General features: G+C 41.2%; 1 protein-coding gene across 3 annotated transcripts in view; it reads right to left on the bottom strand.

Moving 5' to 3' along the window:
• nbeal2 (neurobeachin-like 2) overlaps window positions 1-20,760 on the bottom strand; it is a 246,023-nt gene that overhangs the window by 105,151 nt on the left and 120,112 nt on the right. For all 3 annotated transcript variants that reach the window (XM_060823728.1, XM_060823731.1, XM_060823729.1), the window contains exons 9-17: window positions 20,443-20,549; window positions 19,056-19,142; window positions 16,468-16,551; window positions 14,036-14,134; window positions 13,032-13,606; window positions 9,712-9,844; window positions 6,141-6,260; window positions 4,821-5,130; window positions 108-190 (exon numbers count right to left, since the gene is read on the bottom strand). In XM_060823728.1, the coding sequence (XP_060679711.1) occupies window positions 108-190; window positions 4,821-5,130; window positions 6,141-6,260; window positions 9,712-9,844; window positions 13,032-13,606; window positions 14,036-14,134; window positions 16,468-16,551; window positions 19,056-19,142; window positions 20,443-20,549 (1,598 nt within the window). The remainder of the gene's footprint in view (window positions 1-107; window positions 191-4,820; window positions 5,131-6,140; window positions 6,261-9,711; window positions 9,845-13,031; window positions 13,607-14,035; window positions 14,135-16,467; window positions 16,552-19,055; window positions 19,143-20,442; window positions 20,550-20,760) is intronic.

Genomic DNA, 20,760 nt, shown 5'->3' on the forward strand with positions numbered 1-20,760 from the left:
TTCATCAAGTGACTATTTTCCCATGCACCAGCCTTTGATTTGAGAGAACTTAAATCTTCCTAAATTTGTTACAACTTTCATGTAAAACACTTTCTGAACTTACTTACCTTGGGAGTATAATGAAGGAGCAGCTTGCTACTCAGATCGGATAGCTCACTGTCAGGCTTAAATGGCAATAAGTTGTTTGGACCTAAAGAACAAAGTAAACCAGTAACAAAGTAATCACCACGCGGCTCTTCGATGTTATGTGTTGAGTTTATTTCAGCAACCTCAACTCCAGCAAAGGGCCTTTTACTGCAGACCAGGTCACTTCTTGTCACTACGTCCAGAGAGACTATGAAAGCAAAGTACAGACAGAAAGAGTGGAGTAGGGAGAGAGACACACATAGACACAGAGAGAGAGAGACAGAGAGAGAGAGAGAGAGAGAGAGACAGAAAGATATATAGAGAAATAAATGGAAAGTGAAAGAGATACACACACACACACACACACACAGAAATAACAAAGAGAGAGAAATAATAGGATTCGTTTTATGCAGCCCATTAGAGCAGGAAACTAGGAATGCAGGGTGACTTAATTGGGGATATCGTGAAAATTCAACCTTCAAAACAGCAGATTGAGATGCAGAGAACATACATTCACATGTACTCATTAGTGTAAAACATTTTAAGTTATGCCTTACTTCCAAGATAAATGCAGCACATGAGAATCTCAGTATGATGTTTCAAAGATGACGTGAACACCTTTGATCAGTTATGTTAAAGTGTGGCAATTTTCCTTACTTAGTTCAAGTGATCAAAAGATAGGTGCAGGAGGACTGTATATTATACAGTGGCCCAGGATCAGCAAGTGAACCAGTTGTGGAGAGGTCGAAGGCATGGAGGAGTGGAGTGGGAAGGGTCTGTGTCCTAGGTGTGGTGGTGGGAGAGCAGTTGTGACAAGCGGTAATGGTAAGAAAATGAATGGGCAATAGAAAGGTGTCACAGTTCAAATGTGGGTGCATCTCAAGGTGCTGGCTGGCAGAGAAATACAGGCCTTTGTGTTTAATTACAACATTTCAATTGCCCCCACTGGGAGTGATCTTGGGCAATACTCTTAATAATGCTGGAAGGCAAGGCTTACAAATTCAGCACTGTCACACAGAGCAACACTTTGGACATGGATTTAAACATTGAAGAAAGATTGAACAAATAAACATATAGTTTCTTTATTGTGGAAGAAATTGTTTTCAACACCACCACCAATGCCCCCACCCAACTCCATCCCTGTAACTCTGCATTTCTCATGGTTAATCCACCTAGCCTGCACATCCCTGGATACAATGGGCAATTTAGCATGACCAGGAGACAGAAAGGTGAAATGGGAAACGAGAGCAAATGAGACAAAGTGAGCAAATAAAGGCATAGAATATTTAAATACAGAAAATGAACTAGAGCGAGGGAGGGACAGAGGGAAAAGGCAGGGTAAAGCAATTATGAAAGGATGAACAGATTCATCAACATTGTTCACTTCCTAAATTCTTTTTTATATTTCAAAAAGACAAAATTTTTATGAACAACGTATAAGTACAGACAGAAGGTACTGAACAGTTCTGGAAACTCTTTGCAGAGCAAAAAACATACTGGAATTTGACATTCCTCAGAGCTTTGTTGCAGTTGCATTTCCTTCTCATGCAGGAAACCATTTACATTCATTTTGAGGCAATAAGAGGGTCTGATAACTCTCTGCACTTTGGCAGAAACACTTAGATGGCGTTTTCCCCCCCCCAACTGTGCTTTGGCACCTGCAATGCCAACCTTTCGTTGGTCTCTCAGCACATAGTCCTGAATCTTAGAATGTGCCAGTGTACAACGTGTGGTTGGGTTCAACTGTTTACCTTTGATGACCAAAGTTTTGAGTGCACCAAAGACTGTCTTTCACAGAGTTGACAGTCCTCCAGGCGCAGTTGATGTTTGGCAAAACAGGAGATCAGACTGTAGAGCATCATAGAGCTCATGATGAACCTCAACAAAAACCACTGCATCTCTCGCCAGACTTCTTTTGCAAAGACACATTCCAGGAGACTAGTGACAAATACCCCACCTCCTGCAGCCATTTCATGGCCAGCAGAGAGTCCGAACGTACATAAAGGATCTCATAGGTCGTGCCCTTCTCATGACCAGTCAAGCTACGCCTTGATACCTGTTGAAAAGCTCAGGTGATAACACATTCTGCCAAATAACTGCAACAGTCTGCTCAGGGAACCACCCACAAGGAACAATCTTCTCCCTTTCTGCAGGGTCTTGAGGAAGCTCCATGCTGACCACTTCCTGATGGACTTGTGATCAAAGAAGTTTTATTTTACAAATTTTCCAGGAGGGAAGGGTGATATGGAACAGTCTAACTATTTGGAGCATTCCATGGCGAGGCTAGGCCCATCCTTCACAACACCAGGGACAGGTAGAACCTCAGTATGTGGTGACATTTGGTGTTTGAGTATCTAAGGGTCTACACACAGTTTGATGCAGCCATACATAAAGGTGGTCTTAGGATGAGGTGGTGTTGGGTACATCTCCCACCATACTCCCACTTGATCCAGAGCATTGTACGTGGTGTTCCTCTGGACACAATCCATCTTAGATTTCTAGATGAAGTAGAAAATAGCTCATGTTACTGCAACGGTGCAGTTTTGGAGCATAGAACAGACATGCACCACATGCAGCAACAGCAAGAGTCCTTCACAGGCAATGACCAGGTTTACACTCGCAATGGAGAGGGAGTGATGCTCCCAAAAGTCCAGTTTCTGCCCCACCTTGGCGAAGGTCTTCTCCCAAGTCCCACTGAACCATATTCCCAACATGTTCAGGTCATCTATGCTGATGGTAAAGGGGACAAAGGATCAGTCTGCCAGGCTCCAAAGAACATGGAGAACACTCTTGTCTCAATTTACCTTGGCTTCTGATGCCAGTTCAAACAGGTCACAAATGCTCATGCACCTGTGCACTGACAGCAGATCAGAGCAGAAAACGGCAACGTCATCCAAGAACACAGACATGTGGACCTGCTGAACTCTGCTGCCTGGAATACTCACTGCTTTCAGGATTACATCCTTCCTGTTGGACTCAGTAAAGGGGTCTATACAACACACAAAAAAGGCAGCTGAGAGATACCGGCCCTGCATGACTTCAAATCTGATCAGGAAGCTTTCTGATTCCCACCCATTGATTGAGACTGCGTTAACAATGTTGGTGTAGAGCAATCAGATCCAATTGCGGATTCCCTTCCCAGAGTCCATTTTAGCGAGCATATCCCTCATGTAGGTGTGTGATATCCTGTCAAAGGCCTTCTCCTGATCCAGAATAATGAAGCAGCTATCCATCCCCCTGTCCTGTGTATAGGCAATTGTATCCCTGAGAAGCATGAGGCACTCAGAGATCATCCTGCCCAGTACAGCACAGGTTTGGTCAAGGTGAATCACTTATACCAGAGCAGACTTCAGTTAGTTGGTGATGAGCTTAAACAGGATTTTGCAATCTGCATTCAGCAGTGAAATTTGTCACCCATTTCTAACGTCCTCCCTCTACCATTCTGATTGAGGAAGTATGATGATGCCCTTCCTCAAGGATCTGCACACACTACCTGCCAGAAGCATACTGCAGTTCATCTCCTGCAGATCCTGGTCTATCAAATCCCACTGAGCTGAAAATAACTCCACTAGTAAGCCATCACCTTCAGGAGTTTCACTCTTCTCAAAAGGACTTGAGGGCCTCGGTCAGCTCATCCAGAGACAGCATCTGGTTCAGCTTCTCCTGCATGTTTTCATCGAAGACTTCCATGACACAGGACAGCAACGACTGGGAGGTTGTGCTATCTGTAGACTTCATGTCATACAGTTTAGCTCTCAAAGGATTTGCTAATCCTAATGGTATCAAATTGAGGTGACACTACCAAGTCATCACATTCCTTCACACTGCTGATAACAGAGCTCTCCCTGGGCACCTTCTGGAAGAAGAAGTGTAAATGCATCTCATTGTGCTCCATGGTTGTTGGAGCGAACAATCATCTTTATGCCCTGCAAAGCAAACAGAGAGGTTGCTGGCTCTTCATCTCCTGTGACATAGACCCCCATTGTCCACAGTTGGAGCAGGTTCTGCATGCTTTTCTGGAATTTGTACAATTTTACCATTCACTCCTTCTTGCCTTCTGAACAGTTTTGAGGATGAATGGCCTCTTAATACTCTCCTTGACTGTTTCCCACCAGTCCGCTGAAGATTCAAAGAGGGCCTTTACAGATATCTAATCTTTTGAACTTCTCAATATGTTCTGGAGTCACTTTTATGTTGTACGCTCCCTTGCCAGGCAGCTGGTCATCCCGCAGATGACACAGTCACCTAACGGGAGGCAGATCAGAGAGCACTGGCTTGCTGCTGGTGGATTTGTCCCAGAACCCTTGGGACAAAACAGGATATCTATCATGAGCGGATAGACCTGTCTGGCCATGGCCAGGAACCTCAAAATAGTTTAGTAGAATAATCACTATTGTTTCATTGGAAGATGTGACAGCCAATTTGGGCTCAACAGTATCCCAAGAAGAGTATGGAGATAAAATAGTAGTTTTTTGGTAGTACTGATTGTGTGAACAATGTTGATTGACAAACTGGAGAGTGATACATTGCTTCAAATATTGCTTTACAATCTTTACCATTCACTTAAGAGGGCAGACAGGTAGATAGATATGTCTATCATTACTGCTTCAGTAACACACATGGAAATGAACAAGACTGCATGCACACACTCACATTATGGCTGACTAATAAAACACAGTAACAGGAAAACCCACCTGCATTGAAAAGTGCTTTGATCTGCGTCGGCTGCAGGGCTTCATGGAACACAAAGACGGATCCCATCAGCCCTTCCAGGGATGTTGGTGTGCCCCATTCTGCATCCTGCATGCTGGCCGCGATTGTATTCACAATGGCTTGTGGAGAGGTGGAGCCTCTCATGGGAGATGTAAAGCTGGCTGGGAAGGACTGAGAACGGTTGAGGGGGTAATGTGAAGTGAAGGATAGATCGGGAGTCTGGATGGGAGAAGTAATAACTGTTGTCGTTGTTCTGTGACCAGCTGATCCAATACAGCAGTAAGTGAAGGACTGGAAGGAAGCATTAAAATTTTTATAACATGAAAATTTAATTAGATTATAATATTTACGATAAAATGGAATAAATAGAAACAAAAACAGAAATTTCTGGAAAAGCTCAACAAGTCTGGCAGCATCTGTGGAGAGAAATCCATGTTCATCAGGAAGGACACTGGATCCAAAATATCAAACTGATTTCTCTCCACAGATGCTGCCAGACATACTGAGCTTTTCCAGCTTGTTTTTGTTTCTGATTTACAGCATCCACAGTTGTCTCAATTTTTATAAACCTTCCAGAAACACTAAGTAGGTCTGTTAGCATTCAATAGTGAAAACAAGTTAATAGTGATAAATTTATTAATACCAAAACAAGTGAACAGGGTTATGGGAATGGTATGGGTAAAAGGCATTGAAGTGTTTGATCAGCCATGACTGTATTGAACGGTGGGGAAGACTTATTAGGCAGAATGGGCCACTTCTGTTCCTACGTCAGATCATTTTCTTCAGAGCACACTGAGAAAAGGTGAAGAATTAAAGCCCGGAGTACAAGATGGCATCAAAATTGAGAGAACAACAGGGTGAGAACAAAAGAATAGACTCAGGGGTTCCCTCGAGTCTGTTCTGCACCTGATATCCTCTGCTACATAACATTGATACTCTTGATCACCAAAAATCTATTTGGTCTTGAAAATTTCAATTGGCTCAGTACACACTGCACCTTAGTTCAAAGGAGTCCAGATTTCCAGTAAGGAAGGTATGCATCAAGAACATACTGGAATTGCAATAAGGACAGAAGAGTGTAAATATATAACTAAATCCTGTTCTTGTTAATTTACTTTGATAACAATGTAGCACCCCCTCTATTATTGCAATTAGATGGTATTCTGATGCATAACTTTATCTCAAGGTCTCCAAGGTCAGTGGGCTGAGTCCCATCATCGATGCCATAAAGCAATTAATTTTATCTGTTTATTTTAGGGATAAAGGGAAACTCAATGAAATTAATGAAGGTCAGATCTCACCTCATTTAGTGAAGGGAATCGTAGTTGTGCAGTCTTTCTTAGATAACCGTCTGTATAGATATTAACCACATTCTGCCCAAAGGGTCGGCGTCCTGCGATGTGAACAATATCAATGCAGTGCTGCAAACAAGAAGTGGGGAGAAAATGAAATAATGTTGGTGAGTGGAGTTATTCAGTCTACTGGAACACAACATCCTCGGTCCATGTTTCTTTCTGCATCTCACACATGCACACGTGCTTCCTTTGACCAGATTTACCCTTTATACCATTAGCAGACAAAATCAGATCTTTGGGCACCTGCAGCAAACCTGTGGTTTAATGTCTGATTTTTGCTTTAATGTCAAGTGATGGAGAACATTCAGGGGCAAGTGGCTTATGTTATTTATTTTTTGTCATTTACATAAATGATTTGGATGCGAGCATAAGAGGTACAGTTACTAAGTTTGCAGATGACACCAAAATTGGAGGTGTAGTGGACAGCAAAGAGGGTTACCTCAGATTACAACAGGATCTTGACCAGATGGGCCAATGGGCTGAAAAGTGGCAGACGGAGTTTAATTCAGATAAATGTGAGGTGCTGCATTTTGGGAGAGCAAATCTAAGCAAGACTTATACACTTAATGGTAAGGTCCTAGGGGGTGTTGCTGAACAAAGAGACCTTGGAGTGAAGGTACATAGCTCCTTGAAAGTGGAGTCGCAGGTAGATAGGATAGTGAAGGCGGCGTTTGGTATGCTTTCCTTTATTGGTCAGAGTATTGAGTACAGGAGTTGGGAGGTCATGTTGCGGCTGTACAGGACATTGGTTAGGCCACTGTTGGAATATTGCGTGAAATTCTGGTCTCCTTCCTATCGGAAAGATGTTGTGAAACTTGAAAGGGTTCAGAAAAGTTTTACAAGGATGTTGCCAGGGTTGGAGGATCTGAGCTACAGGGAGACACTGAACAGGCGGGGCTGTTTTCCCTGGAGCACCGGAGGCTGAGGGGTGACCTTATAGAAGTTTACAAAATTATGAGGAGCATGGATAGGATAAATAGGCAAAGTCTTTTCCCTGGGGTTAGAGAGTCCAGAACTAGAGGGCATAGGTTTAGGGTGAGAGGGGAAAGATATAAAAGAGACCTAAGGGGCAACATTTTCACGCAGAGGGTGAAACGTGTACAGAATGAGCAGCCAGAGGATGTGGTGGAGGCTGGTACAATTGCAACCCAAACATCTTCCCAAGTGTGCCCTGCAATGGTGAAGCATGTTACTACTCGGAGCCATCCAGAAAGCAGCAGTTTCAAGGGGGCAAGTGTCTCACCTTATTTCACAAGTAATTGTCTTCCAAACCGAATTTCTACAAGCTGTTAAAGTTGGGAACATTAACCCTATTGTGAGGGGGAATTAACCCTAATGTTAGGGGGAATTAACCCAAGACAGACTGACCACTTTCCTACATTGAAGGCGGGAAGTAAATCTTTGGTCCAGATGCAGAGTTTCTGAATCATAGGGATGTGTGTTCAGGTCCCATTCCAGACTGATCAGATGAATGGAAAAAGCCAAATAACTTCTGGTTACAAGATGTGAAACTCAGTTGCCTGCATCTAATCAGGACAGATGTAGCCAAATGAGTCAGCAGGACCTTTGAACAGCTTTAAATTCAATTGGCCATTTTGGACAATGTGGAATTTGCACCAAGTGAAGGATGGGAGGTCAACAGGGTGAGCCTTGGGAGTAATTCGAGTGTGCGATTAAAAATAAAGAGATTTTACAAGTTAGAGGACTGACTGAAGAAAGAATTAAGGGAAAAGATTGTTATCGTGAAGTAGGTAAATTAATTTGATCAAGGAGAAAACGTGCCCAGGACTCAGCAGACATGTTGATCTGGAAGATATTCCCTGCTGGAGCATGGTGGGATCCTGTCAGGCAGAATCTTCATACAGTAGTGAACTTCTCAGTTGCAGCAAGAGCAGTGCCAGTCCTTCACACTTTCTGCACATCAGCTTAGCTGCTAGAGGTAGGATTGATGGTTGCCCATAAATGTTAGTAATATATTACATTACTGGGTGGCACTGCTGCCTCACAGCACTAGGACCCAGGTTCAATTCCCCCTCGGGCAACTGTCTGTGTAGAGTCTGCACGTTCTCCCAGTTTCTGCGTGGGGTTTCCTCCAGGTATTCCGGTTTCCAAAGATATGCAGGGCAGGTGAACTGGCCAGATTAAATTGCCCATAGGGTTAGGTGCATTAGTCAGGAGTAAATATAGGGTAGGGGAAATGGGTGTGGGTGGGTTACTCATTGGAGGGTCGGTGTAGACTTGTTGGGCTGAAGGGCCTATTCCATACTGTAGCATATCTAATCTTATATTAAAAAATTATTGACAAAAGTTTTTGCAGCAAAAGCAGAACACATTCCCCACTGCCACCTTGCTACCGCCGCTGATCGATTGATCATTCGAGAGAGTAGCCTCTGGCTGCCAACTCCTGAACTGCAATTGGAAACTTGTGAGTTACCTTTTTGGGGTCTTGCTTGTTCATTATAATGAAGCCAGGCCTCAAAACAGTCTTAAGTAGATGTAGGTGCCATATGAACTCTGTTATATGATTGCTAAGGTAACATTACAACTACTACAACTGCTCTGGGCACTGAGATAAGACAGGGACAGCTGGGCAGGATTCCTTCTCCAGCTCCATCATCACCCAGAAGTATGCATGTGTTAATGCTGGATGCTTTTCAGTTCAGTTGACCGCTGTTCCAGTGCTCTTATAATCAAAAAACTATCAATAATTATGCTCCAGAATTGCAATTCACCTTGAAGGATTCTTGCATGGAAGTGAAATTGCTATCGTTAGCATCTGGCCTCCATCTAACTCCAATCCCATATCAACCTGATTGACTTTTAACTGCATTCTTACGTGCTCAAATAAGTTACTCTCACAGCTGAATCAAAACCTACTACTAACACTCATGATAGATGCCCATAACCATCTTCTCAAGGAAACCATGAGGGAGCAATTCCGTGATGGAGGATTCTGTACTCTATGGGCTGTTCCCGGGACAGACACGGAGACAAACATTAACTGCACCTGGAAGACCATCAACTCAGTGCGACTTTGGTCTGTCCAAAATCTGTTAGTCTTTCAGTGCAAAGAGTTGACCTCAACTGAGTGTTGCACACCGATATATTCCAAGGTCTAGGACTACATGCTGAGGCATGAATTAAAGCTTAGGTCAGCTGCTACCAAGGATCAGTGGATGAAGACCAAAGTTTAAGGTCCATCTGCCACACTAAGTAATCTAATCTAATCTAAATTTGAGATCCCCTCTTTGTCTTAATAGAAGTGTAGATAGTTTCCTTTCATGATTAGAAAATGCCTTATTGTTGCAACTGAACTGAAGCTCAAATGAGGAATGCCAAATTCCCACTGTAATTGTTTTTTAAAAAGTCTAGACAACTGGTTTGGACCTTTTGTACCTACGTAGAGATAATATATGAATAAAGTATATTTTTTGCAAATAAAAAGTAGGGCAGGACAAAATAATCACCTCCAATGAGGTCTACTCTAGACTAGAAATCAGCACGTAGAAGAACATACCCAGTGAGAGTCACTCAAGAAGAATTCTGGGAGTGCCACTGTCATATATTCTTTCTTGGTGCAAACTGCAACAACTAGCATCCCGTCAGACGTGAAGAAGGCTTCAAACCCAGTCCCACTTGATGTAAAGAAACTGCAGGAAAACAAAGAAAGAAAATAAACTTTATGTTCTTTCTACCATTAGTCCACATTTCCATTTCTCTGAGTTTTGGAGAACAATATCCTTTTGTTAAGAAGTTTGCAAATATAAAAGATTGCTAGATTTGTCACACTAAGAATCAGTTACAGGAGTCTTAATGCATAATCCTCTTCACCCTCTCAACCAAATATTTCATAAATCTAAGCAATTTGCCAATGAACAAAGGTGCCAGCACCCTGTAAAGTAAAGCTCTCTCCATGTTGCCCCATCAAAAACTTCCAGACAAGAATAAACAGGGATACATATAGAACAAAAGATGCTCAGCAAATATGTACCTTAACTTCAGAAGTGCTTTTCCATTCACATCATTATCCTGTGGCACTTTGCTCTATGACAAAATTATTGTTTTTTTAAAGCTGATCTTGTGTCAGTTCCAATCTGCTATTAATTACTCTCTAAGAAGGGATCAAAACAGCACAATGCTATTTCTCCCAATATTTGGTCCCAGTTACAAATTTGCTGATAATTGGTTGGATGGACTAATATGGATTCTTCCCAGCACAGGTGAACAATGCATGACAATTCTTTCTCACACAGTAATATATCTGCAATAAGTATAACATTGACAAGGATATGTTCCATTGAGAAAGAAAGACTCTGAGTCAAATGAACAATCCATGAATAGCTAAGGATGTTTTGAGTGGCGGGGGGGCAGAGGGGGTGAAGACTGGGGGGGGGGGGGGGCGGCAAACAGAGGGAGGGTCAGAGAGAGGGGGGGACGGGGGTGGGAGGTCAGAGAGAGAGAGAGAGAGAGAGAGCGCGAGAGAGAGAGAGATCAGAGAGGGGGGAGGGCTCAGAGAGGGAGAGAAAGGGTTGGGTGAGAGAGAGGGAGAGAGTGAGTGTGTGAGGGGGTGTCAGAGAGAGAGAGAGAGAGAGAGAGAGAAAGAGAGAGAGAGAGAGAGAGAGAGAGAGAGAGAGAGAGAGAGAGAGAAAGAAAGAAAGAAAGAGTCAGAGAGAGAGAGATAGATAGATAGATAGATAGATAGATAGATAGAGAGAGAGAGAGAGAGAGAGAGAGACAGACAGACAGACAGACAGACAGACAGAGTGAGGGGGGGGGGTCGTCAGAGCAGAAATAAAGAAGGAAAGAAAGGAGACAGACAGAGACAGACAGACATAGAAATAGAGAGAGGTAGAGAGGGGGGACAAATGGATCAATGACAGGAGAGCATACAATCTAGTGAATGCCACAAAGATCAGGGCTGAAGTCTCAACTACTTACAATTTTATAGTGTTAACATAGATGATGAAATATAAGTATTGCAGTCAAACTTTCCAAGATATGAAGGTACATGGAAAGCAAATTTGAAAATACCAAGGCTCAGCAAAAGACATATAAAGGTTAAATGTGTGGTAATTACAGCAAATGGAGCATAATGTCAGAAGATGTGACTTCATCCACTTTGGCAGGAAAAATAGTTAGCAGAATATGATGGAAATTGAATAAGATTGTAGAATGCTGTGGTAGAGAGGGATCTTTGCATTCCTATACAAGGACCACAAAGTTAGGGTGCAAGTAAGCAAGCAATTTGGAAGGCAAATGAACCTTCTGCTTTTGGCATCAAGAGAATGGAGTATAAAATCAAGTAATTCTTTCTATAAGAAAGGAGTTGAGATGTCATGTTACAGGACATTGGTAAGGCCACTTGGAATACTGTGTACAATTCTTGTCGCCCAGAAAAATGTTAAACTTCAGAGAGTGCAGAAAAGATTTACAAGGATGTTGCCTGGACTGGGGGATTTAAGTTGCAGGGAAAGGCTGAATATTTTTTTAAACAGAGTCTCCACAGTGTTGAAACAGGCCATTTGACCCAACAAGTCCACACCAACCCTCCAAACAGCATTCCACCCAGACCCATCCTCCTACACGAAGCCCATAACCCTGTGTTGCCTATGGCTAATGGATTTGACCTACACATCCCTGAACATGGCCAATCCTCCGAATTTGCACATCTTTGGACTGTGTGAAGAAACCAGAGCACCTGCCGGAAAACCACACAGAATATTGGGAATAGACTGGGTTTTTTTCCCTGGAGTGTTGGAGGCCGAGGGGTGAATTTATAGAGGTTTTAAAAAATCATGAGGGGCATGGTTAGGGTGAATAGCCAAGGTATTTGTCTTTGGATGGGCGGAGTCCAAAACTAGAAGACATTGATTTAAAGAGAGAGGGGAGAGATTTAAAGAGGACCTGAGGGGTAATGTTTTCATGCAGAGGGTGGTGTAACAAGCTGCCAGAGGAGATTATGGAGGCTGGTACAATTACAACATTTAAAAGGCATCTGGATGGGTATTTGAATAGGAAGGGTTTAAGAGGAATATGGGCCAAATGCTGGCAAATGAGACTAGGATTAGGATGTTGAGTCAACTTGGATGACTTGGACTGAAGGGTCTGTTTCTGTGTTGGGTAACTATGACTTTGTAACTGTACAGGGCACTGGTGAGACAAGTGGAGTAGAGTGTACAAGTTTTGACTTAACGATGCATTGGAAGCAGTTCAGAGAATGTTCATGAAGTTAACATTAATGATAAATAATTGTTTTTGATCAAAGAAATGTTGACCAATTTGAGCCTATACTGACCAGAGTTGAGGAGAGTGGCAGATGCACTAATAGAAATATAAAATTCTGAAAATATAGAGGCCAAGAGGATATTTCCCCCTGTGGGTAATTCTGGAACAATGGGGCACAGTTTAAAAACAAGGGATCTCCTACTTGAGATGGAAATGAGGAGAAATTTCTTCTCTAAGAGAGTGATTAATCTTTGAAATTCTCTTCCACAGACAGTGGTGTAGACTGGGTTACTAAAATTGTTCAAGGTCAAGTTAGACAGGTTTTTGACCTACAAAGGTGTCAAAGTTTGTGGGATTGGACAGGAAAACGGAGTTCAGGCCACAATTGGATAAGTTATGATTTTACTGAATGACAAAGCAGGTTCCATGGTCTGAAGGGCCTATAACTCTATATTTAAAAAAAAATATTTTTATGACATCCATGTTGGACAAGTTGCCAATTCTCATCAGTGCGTTGGGTGACACTTCACCATTCTTACTTGTGTAGAGGAAGGACAATGACACTTCTGTGGGCGAATAAGTCTCGGGTGCATTATAACTCACAATTCCTACCTGTACAGTTGTTTTCGTTTCGGTCTCCTGCTGAACATGCAACCATCCTCCCACTCCTCATTCAGACAGAGCCACGTGTGGAAAGCAAAACCATTACCCGGCCACTTTTGAATGATGGGAACCATTATTCCTGCCATACTGGGAGTCAGGTCAAAGTACTGCAGCACATTTTCAGACCCATCTTTCTTCGCCATGGCTGATAAGGCCCGAATGACCTGGGCAGAGTACGGATGTGCTTTTGCATCTGTAGTCCGAAGTAGTTTTATGAGCTGCCGGAGTTCTCCAGGTTGAATGGAAAGGCGACCCAGCACATGTAGCAAGTCAATAAGATTCTCGCCACACTTCCTGTCGAGCCGGGAGTGGCAATGCAATGATGCTAGAGTGGCGCTCAACACCCCAGCCTTCACACAGGTCATGCGAGTCCGAAGAGTAGCGCCACACACTTTTTTTAACCAATCAGAGACAAAGATCTGTAGATTGCGAGATTCCAGGTCAGGAATCCACTGCACCAGGATCAACAGTGCCTGCTCATTATTGATCGTGGTGAGGGAAGTCATATTCTCATCCTCAGTAGCCTGCAGACATAAGAGAGTCATTGTTAGGTGCATTGATTGGAGTCTGCGTCATTATTATGACTGCGCTGCAAGACTCTCCAATGGTGTCAATACCCTTTCCATCAATGGGAATAGGATTATAATGGTGCACTTCTAGTTTATTTCTGTGCTTGACTCATTCATGGCTGGTTTAAAAATTGAGCCCAACGTGTTTTGAAAACCATTCAGTCGTAACATAGGTCTGCTGCTGGAACTTAGAGCATTCGGACCTCCCTAGAGCAAAGAGGGACAAGAACATATAGCAAGCTGGCCAGCATTATCCTCAACTAGAAATAAAAATGGAAACTGGTCAAGAGAGGAAACCAACTTTGAACTCCTGCTTATCGCAGGACATTAATTCCAACTGTGGCCTCAGACTGTGCCTAAATCATTCCAGAACCAACTATTTACCATATTCATCAGTTCCTGCAGGAGTTGCTTTGTTGGCTCCCCCTGGCTTTTCAGCACCTCATAGAGATGAGAGTAACCAATCCGTTCCTTGAATACCTCCTGTTGGCAAAAGATTCAAAGCAGAAGTTAATTACTTTATTATAATTTGAGTAACTGCAAACATTGCAAAGAACCAAAATCATTTTTCTAGCAGAACAGGGAACACCTTTCTTTTTCTGTATCTACTAACAAAATCATGTACAATCAAAACAATTCACAACATTGCAATTCTACCAGCAACTTATTAAATGGCCAACTGCCATTCATGCACCAGTTCATGGCAAAAAGCTATACCACCAAAGAGATCCTTTTAAAATGTACTTACTATTGCTACATAAGGAAATATGGCAACCAATCAGTACACAGAAAGTTCTACATGCAACAATGAAATAATCAGCACATGGTCTGTTTCAGTGATAACAGTTAAGGGATAAATACTGACTGAGAGTATACCCCAAATTTTCTTTGAAATAACGCCATGGAATCTTTGTCTCCATCTGACAGGACAATGGTGCCTCAATTTGACGCCTCATGCAAAAGTTCAGCCAAGGCCTCTGAACATCCCCCATCTCCTTTGTTCAAACACTGGAAACTGTGCCTTCAATTATTCTGGCCCCAAGCTCTGGACTTCCCTCTCCAAACCTCTTGACCTTTCTATACTCCCTGAACAAGTTCTTGCTATTTCTAACAATAGCAAACTTCCTTGGAACTACACAAATTAAATTTTTTTATTACATGCTCAAATTTTTGCTGTGCTTGGAAGAGTATTGGATAGTGAGATCAATAGAAAATAGTATCGTATAATATTATTGAGAGAAGTAGAAACTAACTCAAAACAGGAATGATTCAAAATTGAAAGCGTTTTTCCATGTATCCTCTAACAGAACATGGCAGAAAGCTCCCTCAGAAAGATGAGTGAAACCATTTCGACTCATTATCTAAAGTAACATTCAAGTCATTCAGATTACTCCAAGCATTCTTATTTAATAGATAATCGATTTTCACCTTTGAATCATAACTTCAAAGAATGCATTTTGAGAGTGAAAGACAGATAATGAACTAAATCATTGAAGGGGTGGGAACAGTGAGAAGTGAGGGATCAACAGCCTCCCAAAAGAAACAAAATTAGACATTGTGCAGATACAAATGTGATACAAAACATAGTCCATTTATAATTTTACACTATAATGCACCCTATTAGAAAGGAACCAAAAACATTGCAGGATGACAGTCATGCTGACCCCAAGTTCGCATCTCTTCTCATCTGGAGATATAAATTAAAATCATGGTTACATACACTAATTCAATATGGTCACACTCCCCAAACGATAAATGATTCAAATTGTCACAGCTATGCGCAGAATTCCCTGAGGGAATAACAAGCAATATGGATCTAGGGAAACATGTCCATACAGCATGCTGAAATGATCAAAAGGCCTTTGACAATGTACCACATGACAGGTTACTACACAAATAGTAGAACATTGAGCATGGGGTAATACATCTTTCCAGCATTCCATTGAAGATTATAGGTGGTTCAGGAATAGTATGTAACAGCTTTCGAAACTCAACAGAGTTATAGAGTCACAGAGATTTGCAGCATGGAAACAGACCCTTTGGTCCAACTTGTTCATGCAGATCAGATGTCCTAACCTAATCTAGTCCCATTTGCCAGCACTTAGCCCATATCCCTTTAATCTTTCCAGATGCCTTTTAAATTTTCTAATTATACTAGCCTCCACCACTTCCTCTGGCAGCTCATTCCATACATGCACCAGTCTCTGCATGAAAAAAAATTGCCCTTGGGTTCCTTTTAAAGTTTTTCCCCTTCACCAAAACCTATGATCTCGAGTTCTGGACTCCCCCATTTTAGAGAAAAAGACATGGTCTATTTACTCTATCTGTGCCCCTCCTGATTTTACAAACCTCTAAGGTCATCCCTCAGCCTCCAACGCTTCAGGGAAGTTCTAATATTTCAGATCATAATTTGCCTGTCATTTGTTTCCATTTCTTTGTATGTTGAAGTTTTATTTTGATTCTCTCGATTTTGCCTTCTGCCAGATGATCATTGTCAAGCCATTTTCACCGCCTCTAGACATGACTTTAGTTTCTTAACTTGCTGTATTAATAATCCTGTTGATTTTGCCTGACAAACACTCTCATTTAATCTTGCATGCCTTTCACTTCCCTTTTGCTGTTTCTCTGTCTCCCATTTGACCTATTTAAAAACCTATTCCACTTCTAATATTTCCCTATTCTGATTAAAGGTCATCAACTCAAAATGTTACTCTTTCTCTGCACAGATGCTGCCAAACCTATTGTGTATTTCCAACATTATCTGGCTTAAATCTTTGAATAGCAGTCCATGACATTGGCACTCCTGACAGACATACCTTGGCAGAGGGAGAGTTCTTCATTATCGCAGTTAGCACTCTGATTGCATGCACTGTGATGGAGTCTGACTCTTTCTCAAATACCTGCAAAGGAACCACAAAGTGGTACTGTCAAATCAAAGTAACACCATCACCGTACAAATACGAACATTATAATATTGGGCTTCAACAATCCATCACAAGAACCAGGCTGGCTATAGTGTGCATATTTTCAAGAGGATCATTTGGTAAAGACAATGAGTAGACAAGATCTAAATTTACCTCGGAAGAACTGAACTTGCATTTTTCTACAATTGATGCTTTTGGAAAAAATAACAATATAATTGAATCTTATCTGCCCTTTGAAATGGCATAACAAACACCACACCAAATTCCACCACCCACTTATCAAAAGCATCTAAGGATGTGGACTAAATGTTGGCTTTGCCACTGACACTACATCCAGGGAAAGATTAGTACCTTCATATAGGCAACTTATTCAACCATGATGGGTAGAGAACAAATTTCCTAGTCCTCTGATCATAGCCAGCAATGTCCAATTGGATCATGGAAGACAAATCACCGTGACGCTACACCATACACTACATTCACCACAGACATGAAATCATGAAAACATGTAAAGAGTTTTAGTGGGATTTAAAACATGAACATCACACCACAACAAATCTGCTCAGATCACATTGTTCCTTCTGTTGCAGAGATCATCCACCACCTCTGGATCTTGATGATCATGATATTTTGTAGACTTCAAGTGTCATCCACAACCTTACATCAACCTCACGGCATTTCCTTTAAGTAGTTTAGTTTTCCTTCTCTTGAAAAACCTCAATTTTCCTATGAAGCCCAATAGTTTTGCAAACCCTTTCTCGCAATTCTCAAACAAGTACAGGAACAGCAGTAAGAATTCAGGCAATCAGTATGTTTTGCCATTCAACTTGATAACACAGTCTGAACCTGCATTTAGTCTCTATCCCTTTATATCCTTACCCAATCTTGATTCATTTCCAAAATCTCAATTAACCCAATATGCCTGAATAGGCTAGTTCTAATTTTTAGATTACATTCTTATAGATCCTGGACTCCCCAAAGCGATTTTTTTTCTCTTTACCTGCCCAATGGAATCTTTTTATAATTTTAAACACTTTAATTAGGTCACCACTTAAACTTTTATGCTCAAGGCAATACAAATCAATGAACCTGACCTTGTAACTTAATCCTTTCAGCTCTGCTGTCATTTTGGTGAAACCATATTGTGTCCAAGGCAAGTATATCCTTCCTGAGGCACAGTTCCCAAATTAGAACATAGATTCTATTTGAGGTTCTAACACTGAGGTTGTATGTAACAAAAGGATATCATTTTTCACTTCTATATTCTTGTCCCCTTGATAGTTCTTCTTTTAAAAAAAGTTATATTTTGTATATCTGCTCACTAGCTTTCAGTGATACACATGTCAACACTCAAATGCCTTGTGATTCCAAATTTCTAGACTCACACCATTAATAAAATATTTACAATTCATCGTTCAAAGTGGAGCTCTGATACACTTAACTCTATTTTCCAGTTTTGCCCAATCACTAATGTATGTTTCAGCACATTTCTGCTCCCAATTAGACGTTGTTCATCACACAATGTCCTCAGCAGATCAATGATCTCAAAACTTGAACGAATTTGCCCAAACATATCAAATAAATTCTGACATTCGTTAATTAGCTCAAACAGGCAAGAGTGTAATTATGTGATACTGTATCATAGTGCGGTATCAGAGTATTTTTTATTGCTAATGAATGAAGTCTGTATTAAATATTTATACAATCTTGTTGTGGGGTGATGTCATTAAATTGAATTTCAATAAAGCAGCTAAAATAATATGGATTAGTAGACTTACGAAACACAACAAGAGGCAAGATCAGCATCTCCAGCAACCAGGTGATGTCAGCATGCTACAGCCTTCCTTATATATTTAATAATTCCTTCTTGTTCAAATTTCTGTTGCATTATCTAAAGGAAGGTTTATCCTTTTCCAGTAAAAGGAAGTTACACTAGCTGCTAGATTATTTTAATGAAGAGTGAAAGGGTAGGAAACAAAATCAGTTGAGGTAAGATAATAAAGAGAAATTGTAGAGATGGAGGGTATAAAGAAAGGATTGGGTAAAAAAAAAGGAGTGACAGAAAAACAGGAGGAGAGGAAAGACAGAAAACAAGAAGAAAAGGCAAGGAGGAACACAGGACTTAAAAAAAAGGTGAAAAATTAACTGAAAAGCAGAGGTCAACAGAGATGAAGAGGGAGAGTGCAACAGAAACAAAAAAAAATTGAAAGGTCATGCAATGGAAGAAAGCAATGAAACTGAAAGAGTAAAACAAAGAAGGCGGCAATAGGAGCAGGATAGAAAAAGATAGAGGCAGGGATACACAAGGAATGTAACAGAAGTAGAGTACAGGAGATACAGAAAGATAAAACTAGATAAGAGAATGAGAGATATAGAAACAAATTGGAGGGAAGAAGAATAAGTTTCACAATTGCTGACCACATCATGCTGAAATCAAGCCTGGCCATTTTCTCCCAGAATATAGGCATCGCCAGTAATACCTTGCTGAGATTGATTTCAGTCAGTAACTGAGTGGCAAGATCACTCCCACCCTTGCTGTCATCCTTAGACCTACTGCTTACATATAGCTGTCAAAGAGAGGGTGAAGGGTGGGTGGGTGGGTGAATCAGGGAAGAGTTGGTAAAGCGACAAAAAAAAAAACAAAAAAAAGGAGAAAAAACATGACATGAGAAACCAGACAAAGCTTGCATAACACACGACAGTGCAAACGTCAATCATCTTTAATGCTGACCCTCAGGTTAAAAACATTAGGGTGGAAATACTGAGGGTCACGGAGATTTTGTTCAAAGTGCTCATCTGTTTCACTCAGAAACCATATTAGCCATGAACTTGTCCAGGGATTTCGTAGACATCCCACCATAATAGGCGAGAGCTGGCACTGCCATTTTAAAAGTTGCATTAACCCATCAACTGGTTTGAAGTTTCCTCATCTCACTGCTGTCTTCAAAGTAGCCATTGTAGAACGTGCTGAATCCCATGCTTAGTGCAGCTACTAAACTGAAGATCATAATACTACTTTTGTAGAAATCTTACTTTTCATCACATCAACATTCACTCGAGATACAGTACTTTCTTTACAAGATGCATAAAGCAATATTCTTGTCGACTAGCTGAGGTCACACAAACACTTCGTTGCACACTTATCTTCATTTGCACATTCTAATTCACTCACTCATGCATTTGTTTACATGCACACATTCATGAGGCAGCAATCAGGCTTGATTGCTCCTGTTTAGTGTTACATATTGGCACTCAATCACTTGCACACTTACACACACTTGCTGCTTTAGAAAAATTACATAGGTTCTCTAAATGGCAGATACTTCCTTCTGCCAAATTACCTCTCAAATAATACTAGTGAAAACTGGATTCATAAAATCATAGAATTTCAATGATAATATGATGATTCCACTCTCCACTGCATACAGGTATAGCAGCAGACTTAGATACACAAAGAACAAAGGGTAGTGAATGGCAGCCAATAACCAGAAGAGCACCAGGAGATTTGGAATCAAAAGAATCTTACAATTGTCCAAAAAAAAAAGCCTTTTGTTTTGCAAGTTTAGGGGCTCTCTGAAAGAGATATCCATTTAATCCCACATTCCTGCTTATCCCAACAATCCTCCCACAAAAGGAGGAGAAAATTGAGAAAACAAATGTTAAGGGATGTTACCCAATTTTCAATCTATCTTGAGGTGCAAATTTGACTTTAAGATTCTGAGAGTTTCTTGCTTTAATTTATCAACTGCACAACAGATTTACTTCACCTTCAAGGTTCTAACTTCACTTTTAAGGATCCTGAAAAGTAAAAGAGCAACAAGACAACGTCCAGCAATAAGGCAGAACTGGAAAGTTAGCTGTCCATACCTTGCTGTTCTGAATGAGACGGATAATGTGCTCAAAGCAGTTGTTATTAAGGAACACTGCCTGAAGCACAGGCCGATCCTTACAGTTCAACATTTCAGAGATAGCACCTGCAATACAAAACGTGCAATCGAACATCACTGCAGGGATGACAGATAAAAGGTGCAGCATCTACAATCCACAGTGGCTCAGTTGGTACCATGGTTTCCCCAGAACCACAACATAAGAACTGTTGGGCAAAATAAAAAGCTCCACCTAGTTTGCCTTAAAATTGTCCTTGTAGTTGCACGATACGGCAACAACGGAGGTGTTGATTATTCG

This window comes from Hemiscyllium ocellatum, chromosome 4 (assembly GCF_020745735.1).
Source record: "Hemiscyllium ocellatum isolate sHemOce1 chromosome 4, sHemOce1.pat.X.cur, whole genome shotgun sequence".
Classification (NCBI taxonomy): domain Eukaryota; kingdom Metazoa; phylum Chordata; class Chondrichthyes; order Orectolobiformes; family Hemiscylliidae; genus Hemiscyllium; species Hemiscyllium ocellatum.